This window comes from Mustelus asterias, chromosome 23 (assembly GCF_964213995.1).
Source record: "Mustelus asterias chromosome 23, sMusAst1.hap1.1, whole genome shotgun sequence".
Classification (NCBI taxonomy): Eukaryota; Metazoa; Chordata; class Chondrichthyes; order Carcharhiniformes; family Triakidae; genus Mustelus; species Mustelus asterias.
In genome coordinates this window covers 45,524,017-45,542,185 of record NC_135823.1, presented here as the reverse complement: position 1 = coordinate 45,542,185, position 18,169 = coordinate 45,524,017, and the positions used below count along the sequence as shown (strand labels likewise).

The 18,169-nt window shown below is 44.9% G+C and overlaps 1 protein-coding gene across 1 annotated transcript in view; it reads left to right on the top strand.

The window, feature by feature from the left end:
* LOC144510698 (netrin-3-like) overlaps positions 1 to 18,169 on the top strand; it is a 217,692-nt gene that overhangs the window by 127,708 nt on the left and 71,815 nt on the right. The window contains exon 4 of the mRNA XM_078240417.1: positions 6,040 to 6,189. Coding sequence (XP_078096543.1) covers positions 6,040 to 6,189 — 150 coding nt within the window. The remainder of the gene's footprint in view (positions 1 to 6,039; positions 6,190 to 18,169) is intronic.

Here is an 18,169-nt window from a genome sequence, read left to right as displayed (position 1 = left end):
AAGGTTTTACCCCGGTGCCCTTATTTGCAAGGTGGACAAAGGACAAACACAAGTAAAGGTTCAATAAGTTTATTAATAATAACACTATTAACCCTTAAATTACCCACATAAAACAAGAGGATACTCCAGATTCAAGTATACTACCCACAAAGATGGTTTGGTTAAACTGCAGGCCCGATTCTCTGAGTCCCTCTGGTCTGTCGTCACGAAGGTGAGTCTCGATGGCTGCTTCTTCCTTCCTTCCTTCCTTCTCTGGTCAGTCTTCCGAATGGTCACGGCTGTCTCCCCTGTCGAGTCTTCGCTGCTGTGTGCCTCTGAGTGTGTCCCTTTATCCCCAGCCTGCTTGCCTTTCCAGAAACTTCTCTGGCTTCTGGCCAATGAGGTCCCAGGAGGGGGTTCCAATACCCAGTGGGTTTCTTGATGTCTGCCTGACAGGACACCAGGGTCCGCCCCCCAGGTGTCTATCTCCATGTTGTTGAACTTGTTATCAGGTAAGGTTTCTACAGGATCTCTTGGTGACAGAAAGTCTGGCCCGATCTGGGCTTCTAACAATAGACCGATGCATTTCAATGAGGTGCCATGATCTCCTGCTAAGTCTCAAGTAGAGTGTAACGACCTTTGATGGGTGGTTGATGGGTCAGGCCCAGACACATTTGTGTATTGTACAATTGGCCTGCCTGAGGTTTGACTGTGTTTGATTTCAAAATGCCCAATTCTTTAATTTAGGATATCCAATTTTATCAGCCTTAAAACTAGGCCCTGTTTATATCACCACACCCATCATTTTATGGCAGTCTACAGCTGACTTTCAAATTTTATTCAAAGCCAATCTTATGTAATTAGCCAATCAGAAATTGGATCACATGTTCATCAGTGCAATGTGTGTCTCTTGAAAGATAAAAGGCTGATCAAACTTTTACAGAAGCGATGAGGTTGGCAAGGGCATTGGTGAAACATCTATTTCGAGACATGTACGGTGGAGCCCCGTTATAACACAATGGTTGGGGTCCATGAAAGCGGGGTTGCGAAAAAAGCGGGGTTGCGCTAAATCGGGGTCGCGCTAAATTTGCCAATTATTAGCGGGAAAAAACGGGTCCAATGACACCATCGCGTTATATGCGAATTCGCGCTAAATCGGAGCGAGTTAAATCGGGGCTCCACTGTAGCTGCATGGATGATGGATTGTTTGGTTGCCAGCCTCTATCCATCACCCGGCAGTTAAAACAAAACAATTTTGGGGCCAACCATCATGGGGGTGATTCTCCCAAAAGTGCTGAATTGGTAGCAAAACTGTTCTAGATTGCGCCAGTTCTGACAGGTCAGCTTCTCACCTGAATCTCCGCACTCTGTGCAATGTAGAGGGCCCAGTCATGAATCTCATTAAAAACCCAGGGGGGCGGGGCCTATTTGCACCAGAGTTTGACAGTTCTGGAATTCTGCGCATGCGCAGTGGCCCCAAACTGTCAACCTCCCATTTGTTGGTCAGCCCGATCGCTGGTCAGCCCGGGACCCACACAGTGCTGCCCCTCCAGCCCCCCCCACGGCCTGATCACAGTCCCCACAACAATTCCAGGGCCAGCCCTGACCCCCCAGCCCCGGAATGCCCCGATGTCCAGCCCACCCCCCCAATAGTGGCTATTTCCCCCATCCCCGCACCCTGGCAGGCCCCCCCCGGATTCAGCCATGCCCCCCACTGACCAACTCTCCCCTCCCCCCCAAACCCGCCCCAATCGCTGCCCTCCCTCTGTCCCAGACCGATCCCAATGCAGAGTGATGGTGGGACCCCCTATCCCCACCGATAACACCCAGGCCTCACCCACAATAAGCCCCCCCTTGGCACTGCCCATCGGGCAGTGCCAAGGTACCCCTCGGCATGGGCACTTTGCCCCTTGGGCAGTGCGGGGGGCCCAGGCTGGCACTGCCAGGGCACCCATGCCCAGAGGGCACCACCCCTGCCCCCCCACCGCCCGACCCCCTGGAGGGTGCCCGATTGCCCCCCCTTCATTCCAGTGGGGGCTCCCGCTAGCTCCCCGAACGTGGGGAGCTAGTCTGAACCCCGCTGGAATGAAGTACTCCTGGCGGGGTGGGAGATTCAATTGGGATCTGAAAGGTCCCGATAATTAACACATTTTAAAAATAGATTTAAAAAAGATTTAAATTACTTACCTGCCTTCCCGCCAGTTTCCAGTGTGGTCTGGCGGGCAACTGCTCGCCGGCCCTGGGAGATACGCATGCATTCCCCGCGCATACGCAAATCCCTGTTCAAGGCCACGGATGTGCATCTCCCGGCTGGACCCGCCAAAAAAGTGGCGGGCGCGGATGGGAGAATCGTGGCCCATGTTTCTGCATACAGTTAAGATTCCCTGTGGAATCTGACATAATTTTGTGAATCTAATAGTTTTTCCAGTTATAATATCCGGAAAAAACTCGCATCTCTTTCTATAAGTAAAAACTTTATCTATTTTTGTGAAAATTCAGCCCTCTTTCCTCTTGCTTCTGAAAGGCTTCCAGTCATTCGGCAGGGCCTGGTGAGTCTAAATTCTGGTTTACTCTCAGTGCTACATGCCAAGGAGAGTAGAAATAGAAAAATAAGGAGGATCAGTGCATGGTTTGAGATATGGAGTAGGAGGGAGGGTTTCAGATTCTTAGACATTGGGACCAGTTTCTGGAGCAGGAGAATCTATTCAAAGGGATAGGTTACATCTCAATCGGATTGGGACCAATGCCTTCACCAGTGGGATGGGGAGGGGGGCGGTTCCCAAGTATGGTTGGGGAAGGTTTAAACTAAATTGATAGGGGTGAGTATCAGCTTATAGAGGTAAAAAAGAGAGCCAAGGTGTATAAAGGACCGAGAGAGCTGATTAATGCTGGAGAAGAAAGTAGATACTAGATATTGGCTGGAATTTTACCACCCCGCCCACCACAGGAATCGGAACCGGTGAGGGGTGGACAATGGGAAGATCCGTTGACCTCGGATGGGATTTTATGGTTTCGGGACGAGCGAGGCCGTAAAATCCTGCCCATTATGTTTATGGATATAGGTGGAAACAGACCAAAAGGAAGTTGGAGGAGTACAAACACAGGTTTTATGGCAGACATATAAATGCACAAAGTGTTGTGAATAAGGTTAGTGAGCTACAAACACAAACAGCTGTGTAGGAAAATAATGGCAATGACAGAAGCAACAACAATAACACATTAATATAGCACCTTTTCAATGTTTGCCCATGGGATGTGGATATTGCTGGCTGGACCAGCATTTATTAACCATCCCTAATTGCCCTTGTGAAGATGGTGGTTTGCTGCCTTTTTGAATTGCTGCAGGCCATGTGTTGTAGGTACAGCCTCATTACCTTTCCAGTTTCCTTTAAAATAATGAAATGTCCCAAGTCATTTCACAGGAGCATCATAAAACAAAGTATGACACTGACCCACATAAAGAGATGTTACTTCGGATGACCAAAAATCTTCATCAAGGAGGTAGATTTTAAGGAGTGTCTTAAAGGAGGAAAGTGAGGTAAGAGGCCAAGAGGTGTTGGGAGGGACTTCCAGAGCTGAGATAACTGAAAGCATGGCAGAACAATTAAAATTGGGGATGAGTGGGACGCCAAAATTAGAGGAGCGCAGATATCTTGGAGGGTTGTAAGGCTGGAGGAGGTTACAGAGATAGGGAGGAACAAAGCCATGGAAGGATTTGAAAACAAGATGCTGTTTGAACAGGAGCCAGTGTAGGTCATTGAGTGCAGAGGTGCTAGGGAAAGGAACTTGACATGAGTTAAGACAAGGGTAGCAGAGTTTCGGGTGACTGCACATTTACAGAGAGTAGAATATGGGAATCAGTCAGGAGTTCACTGGAATTGCCAAATCTAGAGGTAATGAAAGTATGATTAGGGTTGCAGCAGCAGTTGAGTTGAGACAGGGATGAGGTCAAGTGATGTTATGGAAATAGGGAGTTTTAGAGATGGTATGGCAATGAGGTCAGAAGCTCATCTTGGGATCAAATGTGACACAAAAATTGTGAACAGATTATTATTTCAGACTGTTATTGGGGAAAGGGATGGAGTCAGCAACAGGAGTTTGGGATGGGGATGGAAAATTATGACTCCAATATTTAATTAGAAGAATGCTATTAATTATAGGTTAATTAGAGTTTGGGGATGAAGATGGAAAACAATTACTTCAATATTTAATTAGAGGAAATTTCTGCTCATAAAAGTGATGGTGAGGTAGAACTGGGCGTCGTTATACATGTGAAAAGCGAGAGCTGCGCCTTGAATGATGTTGCCATGGTGCAGCATGTAAATAAGAAATAGGACGGAGCCAAGGATAGATCCTTGGGAGATGGCAGAGATAAAAGTGTGGAAGCAGGAAGTTGTATAAGCCAGTATAAGTGATTCTCTGGCTATGATTAGGTAGACATGAATGGAACCAGGTGAGAGCAGTACCACCCAGCTGGATGGCAGTGGTGAGACGTTGGTAGTCAACTGAGTCCAAAGCTGCTGACAAGTCAAATTTTGAGGGAAAGTTTACCCTTTGTCATGGTTACATAGCATGTCATTTGTAGCTTCAATAATAGCCGTTTCGGTATTATGGCAGCTGCAAAAACTTGATTTGAAGGTTCCAAACATGGAATTCTGAGAAATGTGGTAATGGATTTGGGAGGCAACAGCATATTCAAGGACTTTGGAGAGAAAAGGGAGGTTGGGAAGGTAGTTTGCAAGGACAGTGAGTCAAGGGTTTTTTCTTGAGGAGAGTGGTAAAGATGTTAAACATGAAGGACAGAGGGACAGAAGGTGTCAACCTGTTCTGATTGTCATTCAGCACCTTGGAGAGGGAATACGACTCATGACAGGTTGCTCTCTGTCAAAGTGTCTCACATGGAGCTCTGGGTAAGCTTGAAACATGGTGCTAGACTTATTTGTCTGGAGTAGGAATGCAGTGCCAGTACTGGGATCACTGCTTTTCTTGATCTATGTTAATGACCTAGATTTGGGTGTACAGAATAAAAGTCCAAAATTTGCAGATGACAGAAGTTGAATGTATTGTGAACTGTGAGGAGGACAGTGATGGATGATACAGACAGGATGGTGGAATGGGCAGACACATGGCAAATGACATTTATGGCAGAGAAATGTGAAGTGAAATGTTTTGGAGGAAGAACCAGGGAGGAAATATATAAAGGTCTCAAAAATGTGAGCAACAGGTGAAGTTAGGTTTGCACGCTGTTAATTTGCAGTGGCAACACAAGTGATATTCTCCACCAGCAGAATGCTGCCATCAAACCAAAAAGGTTTTTCACACAAATGAGCAATGCAGTTTATGTATTTCAGTGCCAGTGTGATGCCAGGCATATAGGCCATATGTCCCAACAATTTGTGGATCATATCAAACACAACGTTCCTTTGCTGTCTGAAACAGGCAAAGTACTAACTGTACCCAATCGGCCCGTGCTTGCAAAATTCAGTGTCCAACATTAGGTGTGATTCTGAGATTGGACAACATCTGCTGAATAATCCTGATTGTGCCAGTAACTACACTGAAAACCAGTTTAAGATTGTCAGTCAGGCTCGCAGCGTGGCTCACTTATGCATGCTGGAAGCCACATACATTCACACACAGGGTTCTATCCTTTGCAGGCAGTAGGAACATATCCATATTAGGTGTCTTTTTCAACTAAACAAAAGCTTAGGGAGCACTCATTGCCTGGTTCATCCCCCAAGGCAATATCTTGACCAATCAGAGTCAATCTGTCTGGTTTGAATTTGAACAAAGTTGTTCCATGCTGCATTTTCATGGCTACGCCTCCACCAATCAGAGTCCACTTGCCAACCAATCAGCACACTCTTCTCATGCAATATAAATTGTTGTTCCCCCTGTTACTGTTGGTAATTTCGTGTAAGCTATGTTGATGAGCGCAAGATGAAAAGCTTTGACAGCATGTCTCTTTTTTCAGCAATACTCATGTAGTGTACTACCAAATGACTGATTATATTTATGCGACACTTTGAATGATTGGTAACCATTCCTTTACTTCTGCAGCTTGTGACTGCCATCCTGTTGGTGCTGCTGGCAAAACCTGCAATCAAACGACAGGACAGTGTCCGTGCAAGGATGGTGTGACCGGCATCACATGCAACCGCTGTGCTAAGGGTTACCAGCAGAGCCGATCTCCAGTTGCTCCTTGTATCAGTAAGTCCATTTGTTTCATTTTGCTGCCATTACCATAGGTATTGCATAGCAGCTGGTGCCTAGTCAAGCCTGGACAGTCATTGGTTCACTTCAAGTGAGGAGCAGGTGAGAGGAAAAATCCCCACATTGCCTTGTCTTAATCCTATGGACTGTTTCTAGAAAGTAGACAACAACTTTGTGAAGAATGTATTAATTGAATTTGGTTCCATCCAACTAACATTCCACATAATATCTGACTGATACTCCGCACAGCATCCAGCTGACACGCTACACAATATCATTGTAACACTGCTCACAATATCAAGCTCCTCGCAAGTTCCAAATATACTCATTGATTTTATACTTTCCAATATGTAATGTGGAACTACTACTGTGTTTTGTATGACTCTGGATCAATGTAACACCACTGTGTGTATATGAGGTACTGTGGGCCTAACAGCAAGAGAAATATGAATCACCATGATCTGTAACCTCATGGCCCAACATAACTCCCTCAATAATTACCTCCCTAATCCATTGATGGACACACGAAGATGTGTCAAGAGCAGCAGGCCTGATGTGGAGATGCCGGCGTTGGATTGGGGTGGGCACAGTAAAAAGTCTCACAACACCAGATTAAAGTCCAACAGGTTTATTTGATATCACAAGCTTTCGGAGCACTGCTCCTTCATCAGGTGAGTGGCACGGGAAAGAGCAGCAGGGGAAAACATCAAAGGAGGTATGAACCGATGAAGCTACTACACATGGCTACTTGCAGCTAAATACTCACAGCAGCAGCCGTGGACAGAGTAACTGATCCCACAACCAATGAATCAGAATAATGCTCTCTTGCCCTACCACTTCCCATTGAGAATGGTTGGGATTCAAGGCTGGAGTGTTTGTAAGTGTCTTCAGCCAAAAGTGCCAATTGGATGACCCCATTCAGCATCCTCATGTTTTTAGTTTTCGAAAAATCCAGTTTACTCCATGTGCCATTCAGAAACAGCTCAAAACTGCAAATTCAACAAACCCTGACAACATTTTGCCTCTAAAACAAGATCTGGGCTTCAGAGCTAGCTGCTCACCTTGCTAAGCTGCTTCAGTACAGTTATGCCACTTCCATCTACATAACAATGTGAATGATTGCCCAGGTAAAGCCTTTCCACAGGTTTAATCCAGTGCACTGTTATCATATCAGTTTCTTCACAAGCATTAGCAAAGTTTAAAGTTTATTTTGTTAGTGTCACAAGAATGCTTACATTAACATTGCAATGAAGTTACTGTGAAAATCCCCGAGTTGCCACACTCCGACGCCTGTTCCGGTACACTGAGGGAGAATTTAGCATGGCCAATGCACCTAACCAGCACGTCTTTTGAACTGTGGGAGGAAACTGGAGCACCCGGAGGAAACCCATGCAGGCACAGGGAGAACGTGCAAACTCCACAAAGACAGGGATCCAAGCCGGGAATTGAACCCGGGTCCCTTGCACTGTAAGGTAGCAGTGCTAACCACTGTGTCACCGTGCTGCCCGTGATGAAATTGATGAAAGAAATCATCCATAATATAATCAAGCTGCTCCTAATCGTCTATGATCTGTTTACTGCTGGTAAGTTTGGATTTCACCAGAACTGCTCAGCTGAAGACCTCAGCACAGCCTTGATCCAGATAAGAATACAGGTGCGGAATTCCAGAGGAGAGGTGAGACTCGCTGCCCTTGACATCATGGCAGCATTTGACCAAGTATAGCACCTTAGAATAACTGAAGAAAAAGGTGGGAAAGTATTGGAGGTGGTGGGGGCGGCAGCGGGGTGGCGGAGGGGGGAGGGGTTGTTAAAGGGAAACCCTTCATTATTTGAAGTCATACCTGAAACCAAGGAAAATGGCTGTTGTTGGAGGACAAACATGTAAATCTCAAGCATCACACTAGGAGTTCCTTAAGCAAGCATCCTTGCTCCAACCATCTTCAGTTGCTTCACCCATGACCTATCCTGCATCACATGGTTAGGAGTCACACTTTTCACTATCAATCCCATAGTGCTCAGTTCTATTCATAATTCTTCCAATAATCAAACATCCATTACAATCTATTTTACGATCTGGATATTATTCAGAGTTATCAAGTGCCAGCTAACACTCACCACATGTAAGGTAATGATGAGCATGAACAAAAGAAAACCCAGTCATTTCCTTTTGACCATTAATGGTAACACCATAATTGAGACTCCACCATCAACAGCTTGGGGATCACCATTGACCAGAAGCTGACCTCGGCCGACCATATCAACACAGAACATTCTGAGAGGGTGGGTGAATAGCTAGAGGCTTTGGTCCATATTGGTATCAACAACATAGGTAGAAAGAGAGATAAGGTTCTGCAGGCCGATTTTAGGAAGCTAGGAAGGAGACAAGCAAGCAGGACCTTAATGGTAGTAATTCCCGATTACTGCCAGTGCCACCCGCTAGTGAGTATGGAAATAGGACAATGGAGCAGATGCACGTGTGGCTAGCGAGGTGACCCCAGACAGTAGATGCAATCAAGTCAAAGCCTCCTTGTCAATGGATGATGTTACGTTTTCTGCTCAGATCTGCTGTCAGTGCATAGGCTGATCAACACCTGTGACTAGTTCAAACTGGCCTTGTGTACCAAGGCAAATTGCTGTAAAAGTGAGGTCATGTTCTTTGGAAAATGGGCTGACCAATCCCTTGTCCCTTCACCGTCAGGTCAGATGGCTTGAAGGTGCTGGGTACATGATTTGGAGATACCAGGACATGTGTTAGAAACTGGAAGGAGCAAGTACATGTAATGAAATAAAAACTGGGCATGTGGGCGCGGTGCTCCCTCTCCATTGCAGGTAAGAGCCTGGTCATCAGGTGTGAGGCACTCTTGGTGTTACTGCACGAGGCACCGGTCTGACCCATTCCTCACTCCTGCTCTGTGGTAGTTACCCAAGCCATTTTCCGCCCTATCTGGAGGTTGAAAATGGACCGCATTCACAGAGATGCAATGTACACATCTTTAGATAAAGGGGGAAAAAAACATGCCCAACATTGCCCTAATCCTGATGGCTACCTTTGTGTGTGCATAGTTCCTTGGTATGCAAATATCAACTATGGGATTTTCTGGCCACGCTCGCCCCAAGGACTGAAAATCCCGCCCGACGTCAATGGACCATTACAATTCCCGTGGTGGATGGACGGGAAAATTCTGCTCCAAGTGTCACTATGCGCTGAGATTCTACCTGTCCCTGGTGTTGCGAAGGATGGGTTAGGTCATGCTACCGTGGAATGCTCCAAATAATTGGACTGTGCCAAAAATCTATGCAGAGAAACACCTCTGACCACTAATCCATCAGGCAGTGGTCTGCACATAACATCCCAGAGCTCCTACGGGATAAGGAGATGGTGGATCCTATCGGATGGTTTCCTGAGCAGTCTGTCAAGGTACTTTAGCAGAATATTTTTTCAAAACAAAAAAAGAGCTAGTGCAGGAGGGCGGGCTTGAGATTCCTTAGACATTGAGGTGAATTCTGGGGAGGTGTACAACTGAATGGATTGTATCATAACAGAGCCAGGACAAATAACCTAATGGGGAGGGGTGCGTCATGTTGTTGTGGAGCAGGGGAGGGGTGCGTTAAACTAGTTTTGCAGAAGAATGGGAGCATGAACATTCATGCAGAAGAGGGAGAGAAGAGGAAAGCTGGAAATGGAAGGCACAAAATTTGTAAACAAACGTGGAAGATGGAGAAATCAAAAGCCAGAAAATAGATAACAAATGGGTTTAGTGATTAATGGTATATTCTTTAATATAAAGAGAATCATGAATAAGACAGATGAGTTGAGGGCACAGATGGATACTTGGAAGTATGATATTGTACCTGTGATGAAACATAGCTTAAAGAAGAACAGGAAAGACAACTAAACATTCCTGGCTACAGGATTTTCTGGAGGGGTAGCAAATGGGATAAAATAAAGGGTCATAATATTCATCAAAAAAAATAATTAGAGCTATGAGGAGATATGATATGTTAGAAGGAACATCAAATTAGTCCATATGGGTTGAACTGAGGAACAACAAAAAGCCAGTCACACTGCAGGGAGAATATTATAGACCCTTAAACAGTCCGAAGGAGATAGAAAAGAAAAAAAACAGAGAAAATGGTTCATTTTTGTCAGGTAGACTGATGGAGAATTAATGCTAATGGAGAAGGAACCTTTCAGGGTTACCGCTAGATTCATACAGAGATAATATTTTAGCAAAACAGAATAATATCTTTATTACCACCAATCATGGTTTTTTAAAGAATTTGTTTTTGGAATGTTGGGATTGGTAGCAAGTCCAACATTAATTCCCATTCCTAATTGCCTTTGAGAAGGTGATGGTGAGCCACCTTTCTGAACTGCTGCAGTCCATTTGATATAGGTACATGTTCAGTCGTGTTAGGGAGGGAGTTCCACGATTTTGACCTAGTGACAGTGAAGGAATGATAATATAGTTCCAAGACAGAGTTGTTCCTCCGGCAGAAAGGATACTTCAGTTGCAAGCAATAAAAGAACTAACTTCACAAAGTAAATCAAAGAAAAAAGATCTAATAAAGAAACTTCATTATACCAACACCCAAGCTATGCCCTGGGCCACATAAGATTCCCACGATCCCCATCTGCTTTCTATTTATACTGGATCACCTGGTCAGCTAACCATCACATCATTTTGCGATTGGTTACATTGTCTATTGGGTCAGCTGGTCAGATGACCCTCACAGCATGTTACCTTTGTCACATTATAACAGGTTCCAGTGTTATCCTTGGTTACATTATGACAAGGGTGATGTGTGATTTGGAGGAAACTGGCAGGTGCTGGTGTTCCCAAACATTTTCTGACATTGTCTTTCTAGGTGGTGGAGGTCAAGAGTTTTACAAAAAACATTGAAAAATCCTTCCTTTTATCAGTTGTCCATTCTTTTTCAAAAGATAGAGGCATTATGTGTATTAGCCTAGTATCTCTGGTTTGTGGAACCAGTGAATGAGGCAAGTTTCTAATGGATATTCTATTTTGATTGTATAAATTAATAGTAATCATACCCAATTTTAAGAAGTTTTTGTCAAAGTAGGTGGCTTGTCTTTTCTTCCTTACTCCTCATAGTCTTCTTTCATAGTCTGGTTCATTTCAACAGTGAGGATGATGGGTAATGTGGAGTAAGAGACCAAATTAAAGGACCACCAATCATAGCAATCTCAATGATAGAAATAGGAGAGGCAAAGATAAAAATTTGGAGGCAGAGAAAGACGAGACAAGAGAGAGACAGAAAGAAACAAACAGAAAGAGAGAGAGAGAATGAAGCAAATAAAAAGCGAGAGACTGTGACTGAGAGAGGGAGACACACATACACACAGCGAGAGTGGAAGAGAGCAGGACAAATGGAGTTGGATTTAATGAACCCCTGTCTGTCTATTTGAAGGTGGGAGGGCTCATCAAATGAAGCCGGTGGCCTTCTCACTGTCTTCCCAATCACCCGCCACCTGTCTCCCATATTATGGCATGCATGGAAGGTATTTGACAGCCATTCTTACACCAGGGCCTAGTGAGTCCTTTAAGTAATCAGTTAATGGCCAAATAAAGGACTCATCACCTTGGCCTCTATTTTACATGCAGCAGGGGAAGGCGGAGGCAAAGTGTGTAGCTCTATAGTTTTCACTGGGCAGGAAGTGGGGGTTGGGGAGGGGATGGGGGTGTGGAGGAAGAGGTGGTAAGGGGAGGTGTGAGGATGGGGGGGAGGTTGTACCTACTTATGAGTCCCCTGTGGCCATCAGAGGTCCAAGATTGCTCTCCATTTTTAACACTCCCCTCTTGCCTCTCAGACCTGTTCCTCATTTCCCCCCCACCCCCACCACCCCACTCCACACCCCCCACTTTTCTAGCCAGTCCCTGCTGATGTTCTGCACTTGCCTCTCAGTCCAGGCTCTGTCATCCCTTTCTTGAGGCCTGCCTGTTGTATGAGCAGTTACCACTGTTCAAAGCTGGCATTGCTGGGACTACAGAGCTGCTGGCCAATCAGATTGGTTGGCAGCTCTCTAAGGCAGGACTTTCTCCTAGATTTGGCAGGAGGTCCCACTCTGAAACAATTAAGACTACTCCCAGCGTAATATCAATGAGAGGGGCAGTCAAGTTTGAGATAGTCTGGCTGATGACTGACTTTTTGGTCAGGGAATGAGAAATCCTATAACAATTCAGTCTATGTGAAGAATGAGTCACAGAGACAGCGAGACACACAAAGGGACAGAAAGTTGGAGATGATGGATTGTAAGATAATTGACGTTTTGTCTTGTGGAGAACATGATTCTGGAAAAAAATTCAGGCTATGATTTAGTGATTGGATGAAGTTGGGCTTTATCAGGGATGAAGCTGTATGAATACAACACTTGGGCAGAGAGGTAGCTGGGGTTGAGAGTGGGAACAATTAATTTTCTGTATTTTGATGTGGTCCTCTCTTTAGCAGTTGGGGGTCAACAACTTTTTATATAATGGTGTTGCATATGTGCAGAAACATTGGTAGAAGAAATCGCTCCGGTTTCGCAATGCATGGGAAAAACACCAAAATTTCAGATTTCCTCGTGAGATCGTGAGAGAGGTTTAGTTTTATTTACAATTTGTGAGAGCTGGCAGGTGTGTTTCTGGAGGGAGTTTGGGACTGTTAATCCCAGGCCCCAGTGTCGCTGTCTCACTCAATCCCACTGTCTCCTTGGTTGTGATGAGCCTCCGACCTCAAGATTCATGCTCACGCTAAGATAACCTATTTCCACCTCTGTGACATTGCTGCCTCCACCCTTGTCTCAGCTCAGCTGCTGATGAAACTTTCATTCATATTTTTACTATCTCTAAACCTGACTAAGCCAACACACTTCTGGCTGGTCTTCCACATTGTGCCCTCTGTAAACTTGGGGTCATCTAAAACTCCAATGTCAGTGTTCTAACTTGTTCCAAGTCCCGTTCCCCTATCACCCATGTGCTCACTGACCTACACCACTTTGGTTCTCGGTTAAGTAACATATTGATTTTAAAATTCTAATCTTTGTTTTCAAATCCCCCCAATGCTGAGAGGTTTGCAGCTATTGAGGGCTCCAACAGAACTACAACTTCTGGGGAGCCCATCTGCACTCAAATCCGGAGATTTTAGTGCACCTGAATAGGCTCCAGAGGAGCCCATGCTGATGGTTCCTCAGGAACATGTCATGTGGGGATGTAAGCTGATTGTCCAGCTTTATGTTGATTTATTTAGGGCTGTTCCTACAGCCCCCTACCCCTGGCACCGACTTCCCCAACCCCTCAGCATTTCCAACTTTGCTGAAAAAATAATGGAAAATCCCCTCCGCCAAGTGCTGTTTCTGACATTGGTCGGACTGATGGGATGGGCTAGAGAAGGGCTGCAGTTGTTAGGGTTCAAGACAGGTGGGGTGGGGTGATCTGTCACTCAGTGGTCTTGTTTTCACTCTTAATTCTAGTGTTGCATACATTATGTACATATATAACATTCACTCAGGGTTTCACAATGTGCATTCAAGGCTTTCAAAATTATTAGATATAAGGTGATATATGCTTTGTAGCAAACCCTTCCCAACAGTGTTAAAAGTGTTCCTACTCTTACTTTTCAGGTTTGTTAATTACTCTATTGCAATCTCATAGTCACAACTGGAAAAACTGCCAGTTTTGCCATGCATCATTTTTCATTTGGTCAGAGATGGGAGTGGAACATTACTGCAATCATTTTCACTCACAATAATTTACTTGCAGCTCCTTCCTGTCTGTTTTCCCTTTGTCCTTTTTCTCTGCAGGCAGTGATTTCACTTGCAACCTAAGGTGTGTTTTTCTTTGTCCTTGTTTTTTAGCAACTTTTTTGCAGATTTCCACTTTCCTGATTTTGAACCTTCCTGCATTCCTGGGTTCTCAATATCTTCACTGCTCCTTTTAACTGGAGGCATGGGTTTGAATCCCACTTCTGATACCATGTTGCAATTATATGGACATCAGGTCTACTTCCAGAGGCAGACTTATGACATGACTACAGAAAGCATGAGGTGTAAATCAGACTGGTTACATCTTGAAATAAGTTCCACGCCATAGTCTCCTTATGTGTCTCAGTCTCAGATTTTGTTTTATAATACTCCTGGGATGCTAATGTTAAAGGTGCTATATAAATATAAGTTGTTGTTGTTATTTCCAGCATGTTGTTGCAGCACAGGCCAGGGTATGTTAATTATGAATCAGTATACGCACAGCTACTTCAGCCTCCTCTAACACTCAGCAATATAATAGATCGGGGAATATTTAAAGGGGCAGTTTTACAGTACAATAACCAAAGAGCAGCAAAGTGAAACTGATTAGAAAGTTTGCACCCAATAGTTCGAACGGCATCTTTCAGTCCAGTGCAATTCTATATTTTGAGGAATCTCTACTCTGTATCTAATCATTCTCTTCATGTCCTTGGAGTGTTTGATGGGACATAATCGGAAGGAGCTTTACTCTAATATATAACTTGCACTGTACTTGCCCTGAGAGTGTTTGATGGGAGAGTGAAGAGAAATGAAATCACCTGCGTCTCAGTTTTATCCCATTCTTCATGTTGGAACATTGATGAAGAATGTTATCCTGTGCAATTACTCTCTCCTTCTTCAGGTTCCTGAAATACTGAGGTGCTCAGATCACATAATTATTCAATGATTCAAGTATTATCTCCATTGACTTTCTAATTAATATTTTTGTTTCAATTATTATTCTCCCTTACATGTTGAATTATATCCTGCTACAATTCTGTAACTTCACATGACTTGGTGGTAATTTGCACCCACCTCCGTACTATATCCAGAGTGTGTTTGCAAACAGCCTTTTCACAAAATGGCTCTGCCTTTGCATTTTTTCATTTTCCCCTCTGTTATTCATGTTTGTTTTAAAGAGCTTGCTGACAGTCACTCACTCCAGTGTGCTTCCCAAAAGAGTCCAGCTAATTCTAACAGACAAAATCCCTTTACTGTTGGCCAGCCTTGACTGTGATTCAAAGTCATCAAAAAATCAAAGCAGCACGGCATTCCTTTTCAAAAGGTTCCAACATTCCCAAAATTCCTTGCACTTTCATTACATTTCATATTGTATACTAGAGGCTGCTTAACAGCTTCCAGGCTTGGCTCAGATCTGCACACCAGCTGCACTTTGTATTTTGTCAAAACTTTCCGACAATAACTTGGATATATTCCTTTCTTGACTGGCTGAGATTCAAAGCTGAAATGTCAAAGCATTACTTACACTTGCTAACTCATTGGTTGCTGTGAGAGGGACATTAATCTCCGTATGATGGACTAATTAAGCAGCACCATCCACACTGTGTTAGCATGACTCATCCTTAACCTTTTACCGTGTACCAGAGGCTGGAGCAAAGTCTGGACTGCTACCCCTTCCATAGCCCATGTATACTCTCCCCTATCATTGACTCTACCCACCCATATAATCTCCTCCCACAACCCCATTTGCCTCGAGCTATCTGTTATCACAGACTCTAATAGTCACTCAGAGGCAGAAATTCATCAGACCTTATTTTTTTGGTGACGTGTTATTGTGAACAAAACTCCAACCAAACTGAAAAGTTCACATTGTGCCTCATTAATATTTATTGAACATTCAGTATGGCATGGGCTATAGTTCACAGCTGCCCACACAGAGGTGGGGTCCAGATGGGGAAAAGGGGGCAATGGCAGGGTTGGGGAGCTGTAATTGATAGGGCTACTGTGGAGTTTGGGGGGGTTGATTGGGGTACTGTGTAGTTTGTATGGGAGTGTTTGGGGTATTGTGAATTTGGAGCGGTACTGATTGGGAGATTGCAAGGTTTGGGGTAGTGCTGCTGCTTCTCCTGACTCCAGATCACTTTGGACAGTAAAAATCTATGTTTTCTGATGTCAGGTTGAGTGTGAGAAATGCAGTTGGTGGAACAGGCATCACTCCACCCAATGCCCAGAACCTATTGACCATGCATTTGCTAATCATGTATACTCATTAACTGAAAAGTCCTACCTTAAGATTAAATCTGTGGCACATGGGAATCGTGTGCCTCCTGTTTTTCAATAGCTTAAAAGGTATTGTGCATCAGGTGAGGTTGTTCAATCTTTGGATCCGAGGTGAGGTTTGGTGTTTGTCTAACTCAACAGTGTAGGGGAAGGGAGCAGGTGAAGCTGGACAGTATAGCAGTGACAAGGAGGAGGTGTCGGAGAGATGGCGATAGTATTCAGATCCTCAAACAGCACAGTAGTTCAGGCTGGCATTAGGGTAGTGGTGGTTGGAGTCTCAAATGGCAGCACAGCACGTCACTAGCATGTGTGGGGGTGGAGAGGAAGGAGCTAAGCTCTGACCTATAGGGCAGGGTTGCAGTGGTCTGGTCCATTGTGTCCAAGGGAGGCAGCTATTCCAACAGTCAGAGAGGACAGGTCCAGGGCACGCAGGTCAATGGTATCTTAGGGAGGTCGACAGATACTGCGGGGTCAGGGATGATGGATGGAGGCTTCAAAATGATGGCAGGAAAGTTGAGGGTGAGGTTGGGAGGGTCAAGCGAGATCAAAGGAAACTAGAGGGTGATAGAGGGCGGATGGAGGTGGATGGGTTGCAACTGCAGGGTCACAGTGTTAGTTCCATCGTCATTGCTGCTAAGAAGGTTTGAGCTTACAGGGGATCAGGTTGTGTGGGAGGAGGCAACTGTGGGATGCGAGGAGTTCTGGATGTGGCTCTTGGGAGCATCATGCATTCCCATTAGTCAGCTGCCGCTGCTCTACGGGTGAAGGCCATGTCAACAGAGGTTTTCATATCATTGCATGCCTCCTTCACACAGTTCATTTTGTAAATTCGCTGCAGGTCTCATACATCCAATATTTTTGGAACCTTGGGCTGTGGTGGAGAGGATTCACCAGCAGTTGGCCTTGGTCACAGAACAACTTAGGCCACAAGGCCATCAGCCAGCATTGGAGAAATGCAACCAGGGATTCATTGCCAAAGAGCATTGGCACTTCTGAATGCACACCAACTACCTCCAGATGTTTGAGAGGAAATGCTGGAGAGGTCTAAAGCTTCCCTGGGAGGCAGTCACTGAACTGTGTATGCTCCTTCCCCAAGATCTGCAGCCCCGTGGCTTTGGAGGGAACACCATGCCAGTCACTTCAAGATAAGACCATAAGACATAGGAGCAAAATTAGGCCACTCAGCCCATCGAGTCTGCTCCACCATTCAATCATGACTGATATTTTTCTCATCCCCATTCTCCTGCCTTTTCCCCATAACCTCTGATCCCCTTATTAATCAAGAACCTGTCTATCTCTGTCTTAAAGATATTCAATGACCTGGCCTCCACAGCCTTCTGCAGAATGAGTTCCACAGAGTCACCACTCTCTGGCTGAAGAAATTCCTCCTCATCTCTGCAGATGACTGCAGCCCTAACTTTCTGCAACAGTGGTTCTCTAGGAACAGCCAGCGAGCTGCATTTGTCAATTGAAAGGAGTTTCACTCCCTCAACATTCAAGTTGTCTGTGACCACTAGAAAAGGTTCATTTCCCAGGGAGCTCTCATGACACGTACGTTTTAATGAACTCCCAGCTGCCATAGTTATTTGAGGCCCCTGCGCAAATGCAGAGTTGGATCCTGGGTGACAAGGGTTATTCCCTTAGATGTGGCCCATGATACCTGTGTGTCATTTCTGCAGCACCATTGAGGAACATTACATTGTTGCACATGGCTCAACAAGAGCAATCATAGAGGAAACCATAGGATTGCTGAAAATTTGCTTCTGATGCCTTGGCCGCTTTTTGGAGCAGTGCAATATGTGCCACAGAGGATGTCCAGGATTGTCATCGTCTGCTATTCCCTACACAACATTGCATTGCAAAGGGGTAAAGAATTGTCAATCAAAGACATGGAGGATCTGCTAATCTCCACAGGTGACAATGACAGAGAAAAATATGAGGAAGAGGACAAAG